Source organism: Staurois parvus, unplaced genomic scaffold, assembly GCF_062004578.1.
Source record: "Staurois parvus isolate SC_StPar_1 unplaced genomic scaffold, SC_StPar_1.0 ptg001400l, whole genome shotgun sequence".
Lineage (NCBI taxonomy): Eukaryota > Metazoa > Chordata > Amphibia > Anura > Ranidae > Staurois > Staurois parvus.
In genome coordinates, this window is record NW_028319196.1 from 974,252 (window position 1) to 999,588 (window position 25,337).

At 41.1% G+C, this 25,337-nt stretch overlaps 1 protein-coding gene across 2 annotated transcripts in view; it reads left to right on the forward strand.

The window, feature by feature from the left end:
• The window catches only part of KANK2 (KN motif and ankyrin repeat domains 2), a 163,580-nt gene extending 138,542 nt beyond the window's left edge, over positions 1-25,038 (forward strand). For both annotated transcript variants that reach the window (XM_089661885.1, XM_089661886.1), the window contains exons 9-14: positions 414-501; positions 3,955-4,174; positions 12,418-12,560; positions 17,636-17,836; positions 20,060-20,152; positions 21,533-25,038. In XM_089661885.1, the coding sequence (XP_089518011.1) occupies positions 414-501; positions 3,955-4,174; positions 12,418-12,560; positions 17,636-17,836; positions 20,060-20,152; positions 21,533-21,589 (802 nt within the window). In that variant the 3' untranslated portion in view covers positions 21,590-25,038. The remainder of the gene's footprint in view (positions 1-413; positions 502-3,954; positions 4,175-12,417; positions 12,561-17,635; positions 17,837-20,059; positions 20,153-21,532) is intronic.
• Positions 25,039-25,337: the final 299 nt, after the last annotated feature.

A 25,337-nucleotide genomic window follows, 5' to 3' on the forward strand; every position in this document is an offset into this window, starting at 1 on the left:
GTTTTAGAATTTTGCAAACTACTGAAAATTTGGGGGGGAAAAAAAATTTCTCTTCGTTTCTGTTTTAAAACTGAGCAAAATACCGAAATTTTTTAAAAAAAACCCACTTTCTTTGTTTCTCTTTTAAAATTTAGCAAAATACTGAAAATTTGGAAAAGAAACACTTTTTCTTTGTGTGTTTAAAATTTTGCAAAATACTGAAAATCTGGGAAAAAACACATTTTTCTTTGTTTCTGTTTTAAAATTTAGCAAAATACCAAACATTTTGAAACTCGGGATCAACTGTGGGTGTAGGATTATAACTTTTTTTTTAATGGTTGAACTGGATGAACTTTTGTCTTTTTTCAGCCAGACTAACTATGTGACTATGATTCTGGATTGTGATGCAGACTGTTCATGTTCTATGTTCACAGAGTGGAGCTCAGTAACATTCTGATCTCTGGCTGCGTGGCTCTGCAGAAGTCCCTCGATGACCCCACAGCCCTCAATGAGGCCGAGAAGGTAAGGAGAGCATTTCAGCTGAAAAGCCAATTACCTGTGACTCTGAAGCTGCTGAAGGACCACAAGTCCCAGCATGCCATTTCATCTGGATATGTCTGCAGTTATACAAAGGGCACCACTCATCGCTGTATTAGTTCAGCGTCCAAAATGGCTGCCTAACGCTTGGTTTCTGTAACCCCTGGTTGACACCAATGCGTTTTTTAGTGCTTTTTGCAGAAACGCTTTATGCAGGTCATACAGTTGCAAGAAAAAGTATGTGAACCCCTTGGGATTACGTGGAGTTTTACATGAATTGGGCATAAAATGTGCTCTGAACATCATTTAAGTCACAACAATAGAAGATCACAGTCTGCTGAACATAATACTACACAAACATTAGATGTTGCCATGGTTTAATTGCACATAACATGTAAACATTCACAGTGCAGGGAGGAAAAAGTATGTGAGGCCCTAGCTTAATGACTTCTCCCAGAGATAATTGGAGACAGGAGTGAGCCAACCTTGACTCCAATCAGTGTGATGATATTGGATGTGTTGCTGACAGCTGTCCTGCCCTTAAAAAACACACACCTGTTTTGGGTTTACTGGTTTCAAGAAGCGCTGTCTGATGTGAACCATGCCTCGCAGAAAAGAGCTCTCAGAAGACCTATGATCAAGAATTGTTGACTTGCATGAAGCTGGAAAGGGTTACAAAAGTATCTCCAAAAGCCTTGATGTTCATGTGTCCACGGTAAGACAGACTGTCTACAAATGGAGAAAGTTTAGCACTGTTGCTACTCTCCCTAGGCGTGGTCCTCCTGTAAAAATGACTGCAAGAGCACAGCGCAGAATGCTGCATGAGGTAAAGAAGAATCCCAGAGTGTCAGCTAAAGACCTACAGAAATCTCTGGTACATGCTAACATTTTTGTTGACACATCTACAATAAGGAAAACATTAAACAAGAATGGAGTACATGGGAGGACACCACGGAGGAAGCCATTGCTGTCCAAAAAGAATATTGCAGCACGTTTGAAGTTTGCAAAAGAGCACCTGGATGTTCCACAGCACTACTGGCAAAATATACTGTGGACAGATGAAACCAAGATTGAGTTGTTTGGGAAGAACACACAACACTATGTGTGGAGAAAAAAAGGCACAGCACACCAACATCAAAACCTCATCCCCACTGTAAAACATGGCGGAGGGAGCATCATGGTTTGTGGCTGCTTTGCTGCCTCAGGGCCTGGACGGATTGTTGTCATTGATGGGAAAATGAATTCCAGAGTTTATCAAGACATTTTGCAGGAAAACGTACGACCATCTGTCCGCCAACTGAAGCTCCGCAGAGGATGGGTGATGCAACAGGACAATGACCCAAAGCATACAAGTAATTCAACAAAACAATGGCTGCAACAGCACAGAATACGCCTTCTGGAGTGACCCAGTCAGAGTCCTGACCTCAACCCGATTGAAATTCTGTGGCATGACCTTAAGAGAGCGATTCACACCGGACATCCCAAGAATATTGCTACACTGAAACAGTTTTGTGAAGAGGAGTGGTCCAAAATGACTCCAGATCGTTGTGCAGGTCTGATCTGCAACTACAGGAAATGTTTGGTTGAGGTTATTGCTGCCAAAGGAGGGTAAACCAGTTATTAAGTCCAAAGGTTCACATACTTTTTCCTCCCTGCACTGTGAATGTTTACATGTTATGTGCAATTAAACCATGGCAACATCTAATGTTTGTGTAGTATTATGTTCAGCAGACTGTGTTCTTCTATTGTTGTGACTTAGATGGCGTTCAGAGCACATTTTATGCCCAATTCATGCAAAACTCCACGTAATCCCAAGGGGTTTACATACTTTTTCTTGCAACTGTACATGGTTCAAACTCCCAACGATTTTTTGTCCGAAAAACGAAAATGTCGTTCGCTCGGTAATCCAATGGTGCCATCAACGATTTCAAAAATCGACCGACCAAGTCATAAAGTTCACCCCATATAACAAGCAAAACTTCTGTTCCTTCCAGGTCACGGCTCATGCGCAACGATTTGACCATCGAGTCAAAAATCAGTAGTTTTTCACGAATTTTCCAAAATGCCCTATCACCGAAAAGGGGAGGGGCCACGAAAATCGGCCGGTGCCATTGACCCACTAACAGAGCCAATTATTCTTAGGTCCGATTTTCGGACGAAAAATCGGTCGAAAATTTTGCAAAACACCAAACATTTTGAAATAAACTTTTTTTTTCTTTGTTTCTGTTTTAAAATTTTGCAAACTACTGAAAATTTGGGGAAAAAAAAACTAATTTCTCTTTGTTTCAGTTTTAAAATGTAGCAAAATACCAAAAATATACCAAACATTTTGAAAAAAACTTTTTCTTTGTTTCTGTTTTAAAATTTAGCAAAATACCGAAAATATGGAAAAAACTGTTTTTTCTTTGTTTCTGTTTTAGAATTTTGCAAACTATTGAAAATTTGGGGGGAAAAAACTAATTTCTCTTCGTTTCTGTTTTAAAATTTATCAAAATACTGAAAATTTGGGAAAGAAACACTTTTTCTTTGTTTCTGTTTTAAAAATGTATCAAAATACTGAAAATGTGGGGGAAAAAACACATTTTTCTTTGTTTCAATTTTAAAATGTTGCAAAATACCAAAAATAAAAAAAAACACATTTTTCGTTGTTTCTGTTTTTTTAAAATTTTGCAAAATACTGAAAATTTAAAAAAAAAGTTTCTTTGTTTCTGTTTTAAAATTTTGAAAAATACCGAAAATATGAGAAAAAAACATTTTTTTCTTTGTTTCTGTTTTAAAATTTTGCAAACTACTGAAAATTTGGGGAAATAAACTAATTTCTCTTTGTTTCTGTTTTAAAATTTATCAAATTACCAAAAATTTGGGAAAGAGACACTTTTTCTTTGTTTCTGTTTTAAAAAATTAGCAAAATACTGAAAATGAGGGTGAAAAAAACACATTTTTCTTTATTTCAGTTTTAAAATGTAGCAAAATACCAAAAATAAAAAAAAAACAATTTTTTGTTTCTGTTTTTTTAAAATTTAGCAAAATACTGAAAATGTTGAAAAAATATTTTTTTTCTTTGTCTCTCTTTTAAAATGTCGCAAATAAATTATCATAAATTTAGGCCAAAATGTAATATACTACATTTCTTTGGCAAAAAATAATCCAAATTTAGCCGTGGTGCGTGGGGCTCTGGCATTTATCTGCGGGCGGAGGGCACAGGGGCACTGTCCAGCCTGCTGCTGGCAGGCTTTCAAAAATCTAGGAGAGTCTGAGAGCTCCTGAGACTGACCGGTGCACCTCGTGGTACGAACGTAGGGCAGTATGTGCCTAGGGACGTCAAGTGTGCATGAGGACGGGACGCAAACTTTTCCATTGTTGTTTTTTTTTTTGTTTTTTTGGGGTTTTTTTTTAACCTAAGACGTTCACCTCTGGTGATGGCCATTTTGTATTTAGGCAGCAGCGCACATGGCGGTTATGCAGGAATGGATGAAGATCCTGCGGCAGAAGGAAGTGGATCCGGCCATCGTTCGCCATCATCTAAACGTTTTCCGCGCAATGTCACCGCGGCTACTCGAAGTCATCGTCAACATGGCCGACCCCAAGGGAAACACAGCTGTTCACTATGCAGTGTCCCAGTCCAATTTTACTGTGGTCAGGCAGCTCCTGGAGACTGGTAAGACTGGAATATATGTATACAAAATGAATATATATACATATACATACTATATATATAAAAATACATACAGTATATATCGTAATATAGTATAGCTCTTTTTTTTTGTTTCTTTTTTTTAAGAACAGTTATCATGCACCACTTGACCTCTGGAAAGTTTTACCCCCTTCCTGACCAGGGCATGTTTTGCTATTCAGCTCTGTGCTACTTTAACTAGCAAATGTGCGTTCATGCAACGTTGTACCCAAATGAAATTTATTTATTTTTTCACACAAATAGAGCATTCTTTTGGTGGCATTCGATCACCACGGTTTTTTTTTTTTTTTGCTATATAAACAAAAAAAGCCAACATTTTTTTAAACAAGACATTTTTCTTAGTTTCTGTATTAGAATTTTGCAGATAAATGATCTTTCTTTATAAATTTAAGCCAAAATTGTATTTTACTACATTTTTTTGGTAGATAATAACACGGATTGGTGAACAGGTGTAACTCGGTTTGCGAACGCCTCGGTTAAAGTAATTTTCGGTTTACGATTGGAAATTCATTGAAAATAAATGGCTCGGTTTACAAATTTTTTTCGGAATATGAACGGATTAATTGGTTTTCAGTGCACTTACAAATTTTTTTTTAATCATGTCTTTGTACAATACTATGCCTTTAAAGTGCACTTTATAAAGAGTTTTGAACAGATTTTTTTTACTTTTTTTTTGACCTTCGGAACGGATTAATTGGTCCCCCCCCCCAGTGTCAGATTGTCTGCCGCAGTCCCGCCATAAGTCCCTGATCGACGCTATTATTAGTATAAAAAAAAAAATCCCAGTATATATACCGCCATTTGTAAACTCTACAACTTTTACGTCAACCAATTAATTTACACGTATTAGGATTTTTTTCCGCAAAGACATGTCGCAGAATACATTTTGGCCAAAATTTATGACGAATTTTGATTTTTACATTTTTTTACTGGACATGTTTTATAGCAAAAAAGTCCAAAATATTGTTTTTGTTTACTCAGAATTGTCTGTCTTTTTTTTAAATAGCGCAAAAAATAAAAACCGCACAGGAGATCAAATACCACCAAAAAAAAGCTCAATTCATGGGGAAAAAAGGATGTACCTTTCATTTTGGTGCAGCGTTGCATGACCGCGCAATTGTCAGTTAAAGTAACGCAGCGCCGTAACACAAACCGCTTCTGTAAGGGAGGACCTAGGCCCACCTATTGTTTCCAATAACAGAAGTGTTCCAAGGCATTCCTAGACATAACCATTTACAGTTTTTTTTCTGCAGCTTGGCTAACAGACAAATTAGTTACACTGCACACCTAGAAAAGCTTCACTCCACTTTAAGACCCAGAAGGAGTCAACAGGAGTCATGCAGCCCTGATGTCTGCCCCCTCCTGTAGAAAGCGTCTCAGGGCCACATACAGTATTTGTTTTTCATTTCAATGATGTTTATTCATTTTATAAAAGAAGGAGTTCCAAGCCAGTCCAGAACATTACACATCCATTTTTCCCATAAACTGCCACCCGTCTGGGCTGATACAAGCAGTGCACAAAATACAACTTTCCAGGACAATTGTCAGTCAATGATAGCCAAAAGGGTCCCATTGGGACTTATAAGTGGAAGGCCCGTAACAAGAAGGTAAAGGAGAAAATGAAAACTAAAGTGAAACTTTTTGTCAGGCCTGGCGTCAGAGACTACCATAACCTGTATGGAGGGTCAATACCAGGGAAAGAAATGAAAAACTAAGACAGAAGAAGGGAAGAGTGAAAAGAGAAATAGAAGAAGAATAGGAAGGAAGGAAAGAAAGAGAGGAAAAAAAAGATAAGGAAGGAAAGAAAAAAGGAAAGAAAGAACGAAGGAAAGAAAGTTGGAAAGAAAGAGAAAGAAGGAAAGAAAAATAAAGAAGGAAAAAGAAGGAAAGAAAAAAGAAAATAAAGAAGGAAAGAAAATAAAGAAGGAAAGAAAATAAAGAAGGAAAGAAAATAAAGAAGGAAAGAAAATAAAGAAGGAAAGAAAAATAAAGAAGGAAAAAGAAAGAAGGAAAGAACACATGAAGGAGGAGGCAGCCAAGCGCAGGGTACAAGACATGAGCTGTTTATAGAAAAAAAAGACGGAAGAAGGGAAGAGTGAAAGGAGAAATAGAAGAAGAATAAAAAGGAAGGAAAGAAAGAAGAGGGAAAGAAAGAGAAGAAAATAAAGAAGGAAAGAGAAGGAAAGGAAGAAGGAAAGAAAAAGAAGGAAAGAAAAAGGAAATAAAGAAGGAAAGAAAGAAAGGACAGAAAGAGAAGGAACTAAAGAAGGAAAGAAGAGAAAGAAGGAAGGAATGAAAGAAGAGGAAGGAATGAAAGAAGAGAAAGAAGGAAGGAATGAAAGAAGGAAAGAACGCATGGAGGTGGAACCGGCGGGCAGCCAAGCGCGGGGTACAAGACGTGAGCTGTTTATAGATTCCCCATATTGCCCACCATCCAGCCTAGGACGGTGCTGAGAGATATTACAGTATTTGTTTTTTATTTTATTCTTTTTACAGAAAGTTGCAGTTTTTGTGAATATAAATGGGGATATTATTCCACATTTCACTGTCAATATTTCTCTGCAGAATTAGTCTTTACAATGATTCAGCGCACAGGAATCTCAATGTGGTTTATTAGCAGGGCCAGTCCCGAATGCAAAAACTATTTTCCAAAACAGCGGAAAATTCAGATGTTATTTTTTCTGCTGCCTGGAAAATGTGATGGCATTAGTCCGTACACGGGGCCCCCCGGTGTCATCGCTGACATACGCTGGTGCGTAACATTTTAAACTGAGCCGGATTAAGGCCAAACAGGGCCTGCGGCAGAATGAGATTGTTAGAGTTCCCTCCATTTATCGTCATTAAAGTCCATCTCTGGTCTGCACATCTCCTCTCCTCTTTCAGCCATGTGGGCCCTCTCCAGGTGATCCACTTTTTTAAAAAGTCGCAAGAATCTGTCATTTACATATTTCTCGGCAGTCAGTGCGATGGGGGGGGGGCTTTAAAACACCAAGCTGCTGCATATTTACATCCACTGTTCTGTGCTGAGAGCGCGCTCTCACTGGCCAAGCTGTCACCAACAGTTCCACTCACATGTGTGGCGAGCTACTGATCATGTGTCTGCTGTGACAGCCAATCACCGTGATCACATGGTCAGGAACTTCGCCTCCCGACATTAAAGTCTTACTAAACCCACAAAAGTAAAATCAGTCTGTATATGCAGTAAAGCATGCTGGTTATACTCACTGTGGAACCTCAGGGGTAAATCCTCTGCATAGTGTAAAAAGGTTGTTTGATCCTGACTTCTCTGATCCTCCCCTTCTTCAAATGTCCACCTGATAAGACATACTGAACCGTAGCCACATGCACTTGGTGGTCACAGAAAAAGGATTGTCCACAAAACAATATATATTATTTTTTGTATATATTTTTGGGGAGTTTTTTCATTTTTTTCATATTTATTTATATTATTTGATTTTTTTAAAATTTATTTTAAATTGATTTATATATACTTTGGTTTATGAATTGATATATAGTTTTACTATTTATTTTTGGTTTAATCATGATTGTGTAGTGCAGCACTGTTACTATACACACTATTTCACATGCACATGCTCAGTTTGGTATGTATTGCTAGAGAGGTTTTTTTTTTTCCTTGGGAGAGTGCTCTGCTGAAGTCACAAGACTGCTCTAACTGCTGATGAGAAAAGGTATTTAGAAGTTTATATTTCCTAAAATAATTGCACTTCCATGTTCTGTGCACTGTGGGAGACCAGATACAGTGAATGCAGGGTCCAGGGAGACCAGATATAGTGAATGCAGGGTCCGGGGAGACCGGATATAGTGAATGCAGGGTCCGGGGAGACCGGATATAGTGAATGCAGGGTCCGGGGAGACCGGATATAGTGAATGCAGGGTCCGGGGAGACCGGATATAGTGAATGCAGGGTCCGGGGAGACCGGATATAGTGAATGCAGGGTCCGGGGAGACCGGATATAGTGAATGCAGGGTCCTGGGGAGACCGGATATAGTGAATGCAGGGTCCGGGGAGACCGGATATAGTGAATGCAGGGTCCGGGGGAGACCGGATATAGTGAATGCAGGGTCCGGGGGAGACCGGATATAGTGAATGCAGGGTCCGGGGGAGACCGGATATAGTGAATGCAGGGTCCGGGGAGACCGGATATAGTGAATGCAGGGTCCGGGGAGACCGGATATAGTGAATGCAGGGTCCGGGGAGACCGGATATAGTGAATGCAGGGTCCGGGGAGACCGGATATAGTGAATGCAGGGTCCGGGGAGACCGGATATAGTGAATGCAGGGTCCGGGGAGACCGGATATAGTGAATGCAGGGTCCGGGGAGACCGGATATAGTGAATGCAGGGTCCGGGGAGACCGGATATAGTGAATGCAGGGTCCGGGGAGACCGGATATAGTGAATGCAGGGTCCGGGGAGACCGGATATAGTGAATGCAGGGTCCAGGGTTTAGTAACACTTTAAGATCCACTTAAAGAGCCAGCGGGAAGTGGTGGGCAAGAGGTTAAAGTGGTTGTAAACCTCAAACATGAAATATGAACAAAGCATTTCCCTCACTATGTTTCAACTCAGTCTGCTGCTTCATTCCTCTGCTATCAGCTATTTCAGATTTCTTCAAATTCATTGCTATTGTCATTCGGAATTTGGATTACATCCAAATCTCCGAATAACGGAAAATTTGTCCGAATTTATATTCGGAACGAAACGAAATGCACATGTCTACCGGAGACCGCAAACCCAGAAGGGAGACCGGGTGAAGGTGGAAGTGTCCAGCAGCAGTGACAGCGCTGCATTTGCAGGTAAATCTGTCATAATGTGCTAGTATGTGGTGTATACTGGTATATTATGACCGAAACCTGCAGGGGGTCCGATTTTATTTTTTATTATTGTGGCAGTTTACTTCCGCTTTAAGGCCTGGTTCACACTACCTGCAGTCCAGTGTAGGTTTTTTTTTTTTTTTTGCTACATCCAAAACGCACAGAGAGTAGGTTATATGGTTGTCAATGGCATGGTTCACACCAGTGCTTGCAATTCCAGTGCGTTTTGGTTCCAGAAAAAAAAGGAGAACATGCTGCATTTTTCCTGCGCAGAACTAGACTGGAACACGGTAAGACGTATCACAAACGCACTGGAAAGCAGTAAAACACATTAAAAACGCACTGGAATGCGGTAAAACACATTAAAAACGCACTGGAATGCGGTAAAACACATTAAAAACGCACGGGAATGCGGTAAAACGCATTAAAAACACACTGGAATGTGGTAAAACGCATTAAAAATGCACTGGAATGCGGTAAACGCATTAAAAATGCACTGGAATGCGGTAAAATGCATTAAAAACGCACTGGAATGCGGTAAAACACATTAAAAACGCACTGGAATGCAGTAAAACGTACTGGAATGTTGTAAACCACGTAAAACGCACTGGAATGCGGTAAAACACATTAAAAATGCACTGGAATGTGGTAAAACACATTAAAAACACACTGGAATGCGGTAAAACTTACTGGAATGCGGTAAATCACGTAAAACGCACTGGAATGCGGTAAAACGCATTAAAAACGCACTGGAATGCGGTAAAACGCATTAAAAACGCACTGGAATGCGGTAAAACGCATTAAAAACGCACTGGAATGCAGTAAAACGTACTGGAATGTGGTAAACCACGTAAAACGCACTGGAATGCGGTAAAACACATTAAAAACGCACTGGAATGCGGTAAAATGCATTAAAAATGCACTGGAATGCGGTAAAACACATTAAAAACGCACTGGAATGCAGTAAAACACACTGGAATGTGGTAAACCACGTAAAATGCACTGGAATGCGGTAAAACACATTAAAAACGCACTGGAATGCGGTAAAATGCATTATAAATGCACTGGAATGTGGTAAAACACATTAAAACCGCACTGGAATGTGGTAAAACACATTAAAAACACACTGGAATGCGGTAAAACTTACTGGAATGCGGTAAACCACGTAAAACGCACTGGAATGCAGTAAAACACATTAAAAACGCACTGGAATGCGGTAAAATGCATTGAAAATGCACTGGAATGCGGTAAAACACATTAAAACTGCACTGGAATGCAGTAAAACACATTAAAAACGCACTGGAATGTAGTTGAATGCATCAAAAACGCACTGGACCCCTAATGACTCCCATAAATGACAAGAAATAAGCATCTGGAACGCACCAAAAACACGCATGCAGGAATGTACCCAGACTGCGTTTGTATAGTGTGAACCAGCCTTATGCAGGCCATAGACGGTTCGTTTAATTTTCAGCCGAAAAATTAAACATCGGTCGTTCTGTTGCCACAAATGATTGCGAAAATCGGCCGTTTTTTGTAAATTTTCCAGCATGACCGATAAAAGAAATGAGGAGGAACTGCTAAAATCGGCCCCACTAACGGTGCGAATATCGGCCGATTATTCTTTCAGAGTAAAATTCGGCCGATAAACGACCCGTCTATGGTCTGCATTAGGACCCTTCCTATCCTAAAGCAAAGTGAGACGCTCCTGTCACACGGCGCCCTCTAGCGGTAGGAAGAGACACTGTCCTAGTTTCTGGGCACTAAACTTTTACAGCTGCTGATGCGGCTCCAGACAAGTTTTAGCTGCTAGGAACGACTGGATGAAATTTCACCAAAAACTGACCTCTAATTTTATGGTTTGACTGGAAAAAAGATACCTTTTAGGTAGATAAGTTTGCTTTTTCAAAGTGCTTATTTTTTTTCCCTTTCTTTTGCGTATATTGGTATTATTTAAAAAAATAAAATAAAAAATGAGTAACATAAAAAAAATAATAAGTGGCAGTACAGAAGAATGTATTTTATTATTATTTCATGTATTTTATTACCTTTTGTGTATTTTATTGCTATTTAAATTTTATTTTATTGCCAATTAAAGTTCATTGCACCAGATACCAAACACCACCCTATATCTGACCTCCAGTCTTGCATAGTTGTACCGGCTCCTCGCCTGGACTGAAATTGCTTCTTCTGATATCCCTGCACACTGTGAGCCTGTCACAATGTGCATTAGAAGCTGCTGAAAGACAGATAGAGCTCCGCCTCATTTCTTGGCTGGAGGACGTCCAGCATCATTTATCCTTTTCCACCCTGGTCTGACTACCCCTGCCCCTTCCTTTTGTTCATTGAAATTTAGTTCTTTAAGTCATGGAGGCTTGTCATCACATATGGGCGATACCTAGTCTGCCAAGGAATGCCCACTCCTCCAGACTGACATCCAGACATCAAGGCATTTTGATATTTGCACAACTCCTCCCAAAAACCAGCCCGCAGCTTGCATCCAGGCTGAGTTCCTGAGGAACACTAAAGCACGGGGCTGTGATGTTTTCAGGAAGCTACGTACAAAACACCGACCCCTCCCACCAGCCACAATCTACCTGCATTGCACAGAGAAACACAGAGACCCAGTGATGACATCATCAGGTCTAAAATAAGATATGTTATGAAAAAATTATTATTTAAAAAATTCATTAATGTGTTGATGAAGGGGGAAGGGAAGAACCAAGGACGCCAAAATATAAGCAGATTAAACTTCAGCTTTACTGATTCTGAAACAATTTGCTAAAATGGAAACATTTCTGTAAACGTTCCTGATTTTCACCTACGCCTCATCTCTACAATTTCCAGAAAACTGGGAATATTGCAGAATCAGGAGAAACAGGTAAAAGGGATTTGTCAGAAGGTTTTGTATTTCTTAAAATATATAAGACATCGGTCTCTGTATGTAATAGAGAAAGATAGATAGATAGATAGATTAATAATAGATAGATAGATAGATAGATAGATAATAATAGATAGATAGATAGATAATAATAGATAGATAATAATAGATAGATAGATTAATAGATAGATAGATAGAATGGATAATAGATAGATGATAGATAGATAATAGATAAGAGATGGATGGATGGATGGATGGATATTAGTAATATACAGTAGATAGTCCTGTGCTCTTTCCATTTATAATTCTGTATGATTTTCTCTCCCTGACATGTGTGGTGTATTCTCTGTATATAATTTGCTGGTATTTTAGGTTCTCCTTTCAGGCTCCATCTGTGTTGGCTTTGCCTTATTCCTGAAGACGGGCCCCGTGGCCCCCTCCTCTCCCCTGCACACCCTCCTGACTGACCAGCTCCTCTTCTTCTCCCCGCAGGCCTGTGTGATGTGAACAGACAGAATAAGGCCGGGTTTACTCCGCTCATGCTCACGGCACTCGCAGCTTTCCGCTCCCACGAAGACATCGAAACTGTCACACAGATGCTGCGCCTGGGAGATGTCAACTGCCGGGCCAGCCAGGTGCCTAGCTCCCTTCTGTCACTTTATGCTCAAGGGTTAAAGTACATGTAAACCCTCACTGCGCTGTGCATAATAATCCATTGCCATTTATTAAAAATAAAATATTGTTCTCATTTTTTCATTTTTTGTTGCATCTCAGTGATGCTGATCTCCTGCAGGCTATTTGCAGCCACTTCTGTGTGCGTGCACTTGGCATTTCTCCTAATTGTGACAACAGTGCATCTCCATGGTCATTTCTATTCTTGATTGGGAGAGCATGTGATAGGGTGACAACGCAGGTTCATAATTACGCGAGAGGGACAGAGCGTTGTCACCCTATAACAGGAAGTTCCTAAGTAAGGGTATTTTTTGCAGGATCACCAGCTATTTTTTGAAAGTTCATTAAAGAGTTAAAGTGAACCTTGCTGTTAAATGCCAGGTCTGTTTACAATGTCCTTGCTCTGAAAAACTCAAAGGTTATAGTATGCCCAAAAATGTACCTGTAGACAACCAGAGGCAGATTTTATATTTACATTAACATCATCATGACTTCATCGTGTCTGGGGAGACCAGGGGCAGTGCAGAGCAGTCCAAATCTTGCATCTTCTCACAAGATTTGGCCTGCTCTGCATTCTCACCAGAAAATGGTGATGTCATGCCCAGCAACATGGAAGCCAGTGATTTTTACAGGGGAAAGAATCTGAAATATTAGTTATTATTAATAATATTTTTAAATCATTATTATCATTTTTATTTTTTTAATTATTATTTTGATTCTGATTATTATTATTGTTATATAATAAAATATGATTGATTTAATAATAAATAATTATTGAAAAATTATTATTATTATAAAATAATGATTATTGTTCTATTTTTAACAGTTATGTCCTAAGGAGTGCGCACAAGCAGGGGGTGGGGAGGCCATTTATAAATGTCCACCCGCCCCTGCACTGCCACCGTCCGGCTGTTTATATACAACGGCCGGACGGGAAGTGGTTAATGAGCATTTAACCCTTGCAGTGCACGGTAGGAGTGGAGCATGCAGGGGTGTTTTCTGTGAAATCCCCAGAGTTCAGCTTTAAAACATATATGAGATTTTAGTGATTGGGTTTACATATACTTAAAATGAATGTTCCCTGGGTTCTCCTTGGATGGCTGACTGAGGCTACAAGGTCATAAAAAAGTATATAAAAAAAAAATAAAACATATATAAATAGTGTCATATATAAATAATAGTCCATAAAAAGTTCAAATGTGATTGTTCAATCAAAATATGAAACATAAATTAGAAAATATATAAAGTGCTTGAATGGTGGAAAATCAATACGATGTGCTCTGGACAAATGAAGCCTTTTCAAAAAACACAGTGCTCCACCTTGACTTAGGCTGGCCATACACTATACAATTTTCTGTTCAATTTCTGCCCAACTTCCTTTAGATTTACCTTTAACTATGTAGGGCAAGAGCCTCCCTAATTGGATACAATTGAAAGTGTTGTTAGGTTTGATCTCCTATTATATGGTTTTTGGTAAATCTAAACCAAAAGTCTAAAGAAAATTGTATAATGTATGGCCAGCCTAAGTGTTCCTCCACCTAAAAATAATAAAAATAATTAAAAAAATAAAATGACTCTTGTGATGAAAGGACGGCTGTTTCTTCTAAAAATGCCAGTTTCTTGCCTGTCTGTGGTTTCAGTTCACTGACCTGGAACAAGTATGCAGCAAGCAAAGTCAGAACTCCTGATTTGCATACTTCTTCCAGGTTTATAATTCGGGAAGTAATGCAGGTCATACATGAGTCGAATACCGAACAAATTTTCTTTAGAAAATCGGAAATTTAGTGCGTTTTGTAATGTGATGGTGCCACCATTGATTTCGAAATTCAACCAACCAAGCCTTAAATTTTTCCTCCTGTTGCTACAGAAAAGAATTTTCATGGCCAAGAATTTTCTTTTCTTTCCAGGTCACAGCTTTATATTTCTTGCACTATTCTCCCATCATTGATTCGAAATTCCTTCATTTTTCAAAAAATTTCATTACATGCCCAATCACTCAAATTCAATGGTCACATGAAAATCGTCTGTTTCTGTGACCCACTAATGGTGCGAAATTTGAACGAAAATTCTTAGAAAAGATTTTGAAAAGAAAATTCTTTCGGTTTTCGACCCGTGTGTGGCCAGCTTAATGCAGGCCATAGACGGGTCTAAAACCGGCCATTTTTTTATTAAAAAAAACAAAAAATCGGTCGTTCAATCGGCCGACGTTACCACCAACGGTAAAAATATCGGCCGATATTCGTCCTGTCTATGGTCAGCATTTAACCCCATAATTACTTCTGTCCCTTGCAGAGAGCTCCGCTATTGTATTTTACATGAAAGTCTTGCGATTGCAACAATGTATCCATTTGTATCCATTTCAGATACAGATGTGTTTTTATTCGGATACAAATAGATACATTGTTGCAACCGCAAGACTTTTCATATAAAATATAATAGCGGACTGGAATTCTTCTTCTTCTTTTTCTTCTGCTTCTTCTTCTGCTTCTATTTCTTCCTCTTCTACTTCTTCTATTTCTTCCTCTTCTTCTTCTTTTTCTTCTTCTTCTTTTTCTTATTCTCCTTCTATTTGTTCTTCATCTTCTTTTTCTTCTTCTTCCTCTTTTTCTTCTCCTCCTCCTCCTCCTCCTCCTCCTCCTCCTCCTCCTCCTCCTCCTCATTTTTTTTATTGGTAAAACATTTGGCCATCATTGCCGGGAAAATCGGCCGATTGTCAAAATCGGCCGCAAATTTTCCAACTTGAGCAATAAAAAAAATGTGCAAAAAGGCCGACCAATTAACCCACTAACGGTGCAAAAATCGGCCGATTTTCGACCCATGCATGGCCTGCATAAGGAAGCCATAAGATTGATGTGACAGCCAGGCAACTAGCATGTTCAAAGTGTGCTGTCAGCAGTGACTGCCTCTGAGTATTTCTCATGACAGGTTTTCTTTAATGACAGTTAAAGGAAAAAAAAAATCAATGATTTGTTATTCTTGCATTTCCATGTGAGCTCCAGGCACATGATAATTGGATAATTGATGCATTCTTGCATATTTATGTTCCGTTTCCCCTGAAGATATGAGCGCTCTCAGTGTACAGTGCAAAGCACCATGGGAAGTCATATAAAGGCAGAATTCAGGCCGTTCTAGCAATATGTAAACATAGACTTAAATATTTTTCAGTGGAATACATAAAGGAATGAAAAGGTCAGTCCAGCCGAATGTGATATTTCAGTTCTAGGTGGAGCCTGGTGGTCTGAGTCCCCCGGCTTCCTATACGTCTTGGATGTTCTCCCTGTAAGAATTCCCAACTCTTCCTACCTAATGGGGACCTTTTGGGTGTCCCCTAACACCCCTGTGTGTTCCAGCTCTTCCTTTTACATACTCAATAATATAAGGGCTTGTTCACACTAGCAGTTGAGGGGCAGTAAAACCCCACGGTTGAGGTGCATTTTTAACGCCCCCGCACCACCACCACTCCCCCTTTAGCTGCAGAGGCAGTGGCCAGGGGTGTACACATGCCGTGGTCACAATGCTTTGCTTCACGGCTGCAGTAGGGATTGTACCCCCTGCTGCTTTTGGCGGGCATACCGCCCACCGATCGCAACCATTCAAGTGAAAGGGGCTGCTCTACAAGTTCCCTGCAGCCGTGTGCAATGCAGTTGCGGCATCTTAGTGTGGGGTTCAAGAGGTTAAAGCAGGCAGTGAAGAGGCAATACAAAGCCTCCTCACCTCCTGACAAATGCTCTATGAAGAGCTAAGCACGTTCGACCAAAGCACGTGTCAACGAACCCTTTCATGAATGATGGAGCAGGGGCGTCCCTAGGGTTGGTGTCACCCGGTGCAATAACACTTGGTGACACCCCCTCCGACGATCCCCGCAGGATGGATCAGATCTGCGGATTGAGCATAATGGATTGAAGTCCGATCCATTATCCTTCCCAATTTGCAGATCCCATCCATCCTGCGGGGATCGTCAGCATGCAACCTATATGCAGTGACACCGGACCCGCTCCACAAAAAGGTAAGTTGTAAAGAAAGCCGACAATCCCCCCAGGATGGATCGGATCTGCGGATTGGGGAGCATAATGTATCAGAGTCCGATCCATTATGCTCAATCCGCAGATCCGATCCATCCTGCGGGGATCGTCGGAGGGGGTGTCACCAAGTGTTATCGGACCAGGTTTATTTTGTTTGATCATCTGATCACTCTAGTGGCCAGAATGCCATATTTTTCTGAAATATTTCAATCAGGAAAATACCACGTTAGGGCCACTAGATGGCGATGGCAATCACAGGAAGTAAACTTATTACAGAAAATACAGTGAAAAAGCATTACGGCTGGACAAATGCTGGTAACATTCCTGAAGCTATTTTTTTTATACCTAGGCCCCTTGTTGTCACATGTTACTCTGTAATGAACACATAGAATGCATCATCTAGTGGTGGTTAGTCGCATTCAACTGGACTGAAATGCTGCAGACGTTTTATAGCCTAGCCAAGCCACTTCTTCTGCCGTATTGAATGTCCGTCTGTACATGCTGGGGTATATTGCTGATACTCATTAGGACGGAAGAAGTGGCTTGGATAAGCTTTGACACATCTTCAGCATTCCAGGATGAGTCTGGTTAGACTCCACTGTCACATCGCATGTGATACACCACATTCCTGTGCAAATCACATGCGATTCTGTGTAGTGCGATTTTAGCTCATCATTTTGTGTGGCTCAAAGCACACCGCATCCACACAAAAAAGGTGCATGCACTTTTTTCCACACTGGAATTGGAGTGCATGGGTGTTCATACCCATGCGATCCGTTTCAGGCAAACGCGCTGCGTTCTGCAACCTGCATTCTGCGTGTGAACACAGTGCGATTGCTATGCGTTGTGATGCAATGCGGGAAACGCAGCAATTCTTGTGCATTTCCTGCATCGCGTCAGTGTGAACCGGGGCTAAATGTGACTATTATGAGATATGCCAAGACCTGCATATATGAGATTCTTCACAGACATAGAATACATCAGAACTTATCCGTCTTCTTTCTCTTGTATCCCAGGCCGGGCAAACAGCTCTCATGTTGGCAGTAAGTCATGGACGTCTGGACGTGGTACGGGCTTTGCTGCAGTGCGGGGCAGATGTCAATGTACAGGATCATGATGGGTCTACTGCGCTCATGTGTGCATGTGAACATGGCCATGCCGATATAGTCAGCCTGCTTCTGGCAGAACCAACTTGTGATGTGTCTCTTACAGACAATGTAAGTCATGATGTAACACACACTACCTATTCAATGTACAGGAAGAGTTTGTATAATACATGGATATGACTGGGGTCTCTCTGCAAAAGAGAGGGCAGTAAAGTGGCTAAATGGTTAGCACTTCCGCCTGGCAGTACTAGGGTCGTTGGTTTGAATCCCCACCACGGCACTACCTGCCTGGAGTTTGCATGTTCTCCCTGTGCCTGTGTGGGTTTCCTCCGGGTACTCCGGTTTTCTCCCACACTCCAAAGACATGCTGGTAGGTGAATTGGATCCTGTCTAAATTGGCCCTAGTATGTGTATGTATGAATGTAAGTTAGGGACCTTAGATTGTACACCCCTTGAGGGTTAGGGACTGATGTGAATGTACAATATATACAGTTGTGTTCAAAATAATAGCAGTCAGACATCACTAACCGGATCAATCACTGTTTTTGGTAGAAATGATATTTCTACATGGCAAATAATTTACTATCAGGTGTAGTAGAGTAATAGAAATCCAACAGACCCAACAGTCATGACATGCATGCTGCTGATTCTGTGTAATTGAATCACTCATTGAAAGGGGCATGTTCAAAATAATAGCAGTGTGGAGTTCTATTAGTGAGGTCATTCATTCTTTGAAAAACAGGTGGCAATTATTGCCCTTATTTAAGGAAGGAAGGCAGCAAATGTTATACATGCTGGTTACAGTGCATTTCTCTCTGAAATTCTGAGGAAAATGGGTCATTCCAGACATTGATCAGAAGAACAGCGTACCTTGATTAAAAAGTTGATTGGAGAGGGGAAAACATATAAAGAAGTGCAGAAAATGATAGGCTGCTCAGCTAAAATGATCGCAAATGTTTTAAAATGGCAACCAAAACCTGAAAGACGTGGAAGAAAGCGAAAAATTACCATTCGAATGGATAGAAGAATAGCCAAAATGGCAAGGACTCAGCCAACAATCAGCTCCAGGAAGATGAAAGAAGGTGTAAAGTTCCCTGTGAGGACTGTTACAATTAGAAGACCCCTATGTGAAGCCAAGCTATCTGCAAGAAGCCCCCGCAAAGTCGCACTGTTGCAAAAAAGACGTGCTGAAGAGGTTACAATTTGCCAAAGAGCACATTGACTGGCCTAAAGAGAAATGGCGCAACATTTTGTGGACTGATGAAAGTAAGATTGTTCTTTTTGGGTCTAGTGGCCGGAGACAGTTTGTCAGACGACCCCCAAACACTGAATTCAAGCCACAGTACACTGTGAAGACAGTGAAGCATGGTGGTGCAAGCATCATGATATGGGGATGTTTCTCATACTACGGTGTTGGGCCTATTTATCGCATACCAGGGATCATGGATCAGTTTGAATACATCAGAATACTTGAAGAGGTCATGCTGCCTTTTGCTGAAGAGGAAATGCCCTTGAAATGGGTGTTCCAACAAGACAACGACCCCAAACACACCAGTAAACGTGCAACATCTTGGTTCCAGACCAACAAGATTGACGTTATGGAGTGGCCAGCCCAATCCCTGGATCTTAATCCAATAGAAAACTTGTGGGGTGACATCAAAAATGCAGTTTCTGAGGCAAAACCAAGAAATCGAGAAGAACTGTTTAATGTAGTCCAATCATCCTGGGCTGGAATACCTGATCACAGGGGCCAGAAGTTGGTTGACTCCATGCAACACAGATGTACAGCAGTTCTCAGAAACAGTGCGACTACAACCAAATATTCATTAAGTGATTCAAAGGAAAGCAAAATCTTCAAACATTTTTCAGCTTATATAGTGAATGTTTGAGTTTGTAAAGAAGAATACAAACACTGCGATTTTTTTGAACAGTCTAATATTCACTTTTCTTCAGTTTTTTTAGAGGAACACAAATTTGATCTATTTTTCTTCATGTTTTGATTTGGAATAGAATGTGTCGTGTTCCCAATGCATTTGTGTGGATGGAAATAAAAGCTATTAGAAAGATTTTGAGTTTTATTCACTTTTTTCAACACACTGCTATTATTTTGAACACAACTGTATGTAAAGTGCTGCGTAAATTGACGGCGCTATATAAGTACCTGAAACAAACAAACAAAAGAGTCTGCTCTGCGTATCATATAATAAACAGATATGTCTGTTCTATGTATAATGTAATAGGTATTAGTAGGATTTTGCCTCAGAAATGTGTGCTGTGTGTATAATGTAAGAGATAAATCTCTGCTTTAATGAATTGTATTTCTCTTCCTAAAAGGATGACAGCACGGCTCTGTCTATTGCGCTGGAAGCTGGGCAGAATGATATCGCAATGCTTCTGTATGCTCATAATGCCAAAACATCTAGTTCAGTAAGTACATGCTCTCTCATCAAAGGGCGACACGGGAACATTGTGACATGGGGTCTGTCCTTCCCACCATAGGGTGACAAAGACAGGAGGAGCTCTGTAACATGGGTTCTGATCCTCCCACCATAGGGTGACACAGACAGGAGGAGCTATGTGACATGGGTTCTGATCCTCCCTCTGCAGGGTGACACTGGGAAAATTGTGACATGGGGTCTGTCCTTCCCACCTCAGGGTGACACAGACAGGAGGAGCTATGTGACATGGGTTCTAATCCTCCCACTACAGGGTGACACAGACAGGAGGAGCTATGTGACATGGGTTCTGATCTTCCCACTACAGGGTGACACAGACAGGAGGAGCTATGTGACATGGGTTCTGATCTTCCCACTACAGGGTGACACAGACAGGAGGAGATATGTGACATGGGTTCGGATCCTCACGCTACAGGGTGACACAGACAGAGGGAACTATGTAACATGGGGTCTGTCTTTCCCACCACAGAGTGAGACCACCCAGGAGGAGCTATAAGATATGAAGCATGTCCCTCCCACCACAGGGTGACACCACCCATGAGGGGCTATATGGCATGAAGCCTGTCCCTCCCACCACAGGGTGACACCATCCAGAAGGAGCTATATGACATGAAGCCTGTCCCTCCAACCTCAGGGTTACACCACCCAGGAGGAACTTTGCAACATGGAGTCTGTCCCTCTCACCACAGGGTGACACCACCTAGGACAAACTTTGTAACATGACGTCTGTCCCTCCACAGGGTGACACCACCCAGGAGGGGCTATATGGCATGAATCCTGTCCCTCCGATCACAGAGTGACACTACCCAGGAGAAACTTTGTAACATGGAGTCTGTCCCTCTTGATCACAGGCTGACCTCACCCAAGAGGAACCTTTTAACATGGAGTCTGTTCCTCTCATCACAAGGTACCAACACCCAGGAGGAGCTATAGGACATGAAGCATGTCCCTCCCACCATAGGGTGACACCACCCAGGTGTAGTGGGAGTCTGTCACTCCCACTACTGGATGACACCACCCAGGAGGAGCTATGTGCCATGGAGTCTGTTCCTTCTACCACAGGGTGACACAGACAGGAGCATACTGAGTGATATTGTTTTTTTTTCTTTTTCCAATCACATAGATATTATTTGGGACAGTCCTGTTTATAGCACCACAGCTGTTTCTACTGTATAACACAATTTATAGTAACTCATGTGATACTGTTGTTTGATTTGATGTGCTATGTCAGGATAGTTGGAAAAAATGTTTTGGCCAAGAACTGTCGGCGTTATATAAATCCTGTATAATACTACTACTAATAATAATCAATTCTGATAACTGATGACACGTTTTGTATACTTTCTTTCAGGGCGGTGGTGAACAAGCAAACACGCAACATGTGAACCCAACAGATGAATCCCAATAAGAGGAGGATTTTGGGTTTGAAGGTTCCACCCATCATCAACTACATCCTGTGTCTACCCAATCAGGGGGCTGAGGTGGATGGGTACCAATGCCTGCCGTCCAGAGACACTGCACTGCAAGAACCACTATGCACCCAGCTTCAGCACCAAGGAGAGAGGGAAACCAGGGGGTGGGATAGATGGGTGGGGTAATCTACCGGAGGTGAGCAGTGAAGGACGGGAGTCGGAGGTTTAGGGAGAGTAGAGGAAGTGCAGTATGTGTATTATTGAAACACCCAAAAGAGAGGAACTGAACAAAAAAAAACATAGGGAGCAGAGGAAATGTTGCCCACATCGACCAATCAGACTCCAGCTTTCATTTATTGCTGCAGGCCAGGAAATGACAACAGACATCTGATTGACTGCTATAGGCAAGATTTCATATTTTCCATGTTCATAACATAAAAGAATACCTGTACTGAAAAGATACCTAAACTGCCATTGCTGAACTCTTCTTTTTTCTTTTCTTGGTTGCATGGGTACAGTGTGGATCCCATGGCTCCATTACCGTCTGTGTCACCAACCAGCAACAAGTATGCAGAGCAGGTCAGTAATCTAGAAAGTATTGAAGCCAGAGACAGTCAAGCAAGTAGTATTTTCAGATATTGACCAATAGCAGCCTTTGAGTTTCCTACAAGACAGGTTTCCTTTATGAAATGACCTCTTAAAATATCTGAAATAAGACCTGTCTGTACTTGCTCACAACAGCCAAATCCCGACTTGCAGCTTCCAGATGCCTTTTTCAGGTGCAGTTTTGAATCTGAAGGGCCCATTCACACTATTGCGCTGGTGCAATGCGGTGCCATCCTAAATGGATTCCCAGCGCACCAGACCTGTGTTACAGTGCAGCACAACACTTGGCAACACTTGTGCAGTACAGTGCAGAGCCGAAAATGCTGCATGCACTTTTGTTTTGGGCCATTTTGGTGCATTGGGTATCCTAACACAATGCATATTAATGCGCATGAGCTTAATACATCACAGTGGACCCTGCTGGTGTGAATGGGTCTTAGTTGCCCTGGAACGGCACAGATCTTATTCCAAACATTTGGAGGAATGGAGGCACATGTATTCTTTTTTGCCCTCAGCAACCAGCATTCAAAATTCAATAGTCACTTTGGTTGTTGTGTGCAACCAAGACAGTGTAAGATACTTTGATAAATAAGGGCACTTGAGAAGGACCTCTAGTTTAGTCAGTTAGTTTGAAGAAAGTATTTACCAAGAATAATAGTAAACAAAGGAATAATCAATGAAGTGATATCAGACAGGGCAGGAGATGAACAGTAATCTACCATACTGAACTACTCCAGGCAGTATTTATGGGTTCATATTGCTGTACATTATATGGCCAAAATTAGTGAACATCCCTCCAAATTATTGAGTTAATTTTCACGAAGCCAGGTCCATGAAGACATGGTTTAACAAGTTTGGCATTGAGGAACTTGAGTGGCCTGCATCTCAACCCTACTGAACACCTTTGGGTTAAAATATGAGCCAGGTCTACCAGCCGACATCAGCACCTGACCTTCAAATGCTCTTTTGGACAAATAGGCAATAGTTTCCACAAGTGTATTCCAGATTCTTGTGGAAAGCCTTCCTAGAGGATTGGAGGCTGTTATACAGGGAGGATACGACTCCATATTAATATCCATGGTTTTGAAATGAGATACCCAACAAATTCATATACTGTAGGTGTGATGGTCAAGTGTCCATAAACTATGACCAAATGCAGCAAAATTGTGGTGCCAAGAGAGCCCCAAAACCTGGGCAGGAGCTCCTTGTAGTCCTGTTTTTGCTCTACCTCAGAGCTCTGTCTTTCCAATGTGAGAAACACTGGTGTTGCCTGGGGTCTTCCTAAGCTCCATGTAGCAGCAAGGTTGAGGGTTACAGGAAGCACTGGCTCATGAGGTATGTATAGATTTTTACAATTTTTTAGATTTACATTCTATCTGGTGGCCACTTTTCTGGGACTGGGTTAGTTCAGAATGGTTGTGTAACATATTCACATCTGTAATATGGAGAGGAAGACTTTGCTAGGAGGAATGCAGGAAGTTATAAATATGTAGTTGTAGAACAGAGGTATGTTGGAGAGATGTGCTAACATGGACAACATAGGTCTGATTCTCTTTCCTGTGGAAGGAGGTCACTCTGAAATCACCATTTTAGGCAAATAATTTATATTAGAAAATGCCATAAACTTTATTTAGGTGATTGCCGAATGGCGTATTTTAGGAAGAAAGGGACTTATTTAAAGTGATCAGCTACAGAATTTGCAAAGACCAAAGGAAGAAGCAAGTGATAAGACAGAAACAGGAAGATGTAGGCAGAATAAAGAATATCTGTCAATTTCTTCTGTTTAGGGCAAGATGAAAGGTTCTCTTGATAGGCCATGCTCCTACCACGTACCCCCTTTCCCTGTACTCACTCACTACTGCTTTCACCTATTGGAGGCCTTGGAAATACACAGTTGTCCAAAATCTGGGGAGGCATCCGACCTTCTCGCCTTCCTCCCAGAATGGAGCCAATCAGACTTACGTAAGGACTGGTTTCAGCGCTGCAGACATACAAGGCAGCAGGGAAGTATGGGGAAGGTATGTATCAGTTGGATGGAGGTGGTATAGCCTATCAAGAGAACCTATTACTTTGCCCTGAATGGACAAAGTGACCAGTTTTCTTTGAGGCAGAGATTAGTCCTTTAGATGGATACTACAAGTTTTTTTTAACAAGGTGACTAGAATATGCTAGGTTATGGAGGCCACTGGACAAAGGGAATGTACAGTTTCAGTTTAAGTATGGCATATGGTATGTTAAAAAGTTGGTCTGCCCAAAATTGACATTTCAAGATTATGGAGTCACTTATTGGCTTCTTAAATCCCTCAAGGACCCAACACTGAGATCCTATACTTGTTACCAGGCCACTTGCTGTGACAATTATAATCACATTTTCATTTTTGATAGAATATAGAGAATGCAAGGGAAGGATTGCTTCAAAGGGAGCATTGAGACTCTCTGTTGTCATGAATCAAGAGTCCTGGATCTTTCTGCTGGAGATTCCAAGAAGTATAAACCAATGAGAGATATAACCCAGCTGCCTCTACACATCACTGGAATATCAGTTATTGGTGGACTGGCATGTTGGCTAAGCAATAAGAATGTTATAATGAAGGAAAGAATGAATTCCGATACAAGATGGGCCCTCTCCCACAATGCTCCTCTCTCGTTTGCTTCCGTACACCAGCCAGTTAAGCTCATTCCATACAATTCAGCAATAATATTTCTGTGTATTGGTTGTAATAGAGGCACTGCAATATATATATTTTTGTTATCCATACTTATATGTGAAATGGTTTCTTCGACTACCTGTATTTTATGAAGTGTATCACTATATAAATATATGTATATAATCAACTGATTTAAGTGTGTCTTGTGACTTTGGGAAAAGTAAAAACTTCCACTATTTCCCCATCAGGGGGTATACACAAACATCCCTAAAGCATACTGTGACGGGAGTGACTTTGGGTGGGGTGCCCATGGAACACAGCCCTGTTCCATATGCAGGGAGGTGGATTGTTTCCTTGAATGTTTATATCTTGTGTTTGTGTTAAAATAAAGCAGTCTATTTCCTGGTTTATTTCAAGACTTTTCTTCTCTAGTCTTGTGTGGCCAGCGGTGGTTTCCGTGGATCTGTGTTCGGACAGGGAAGCGGGAGTC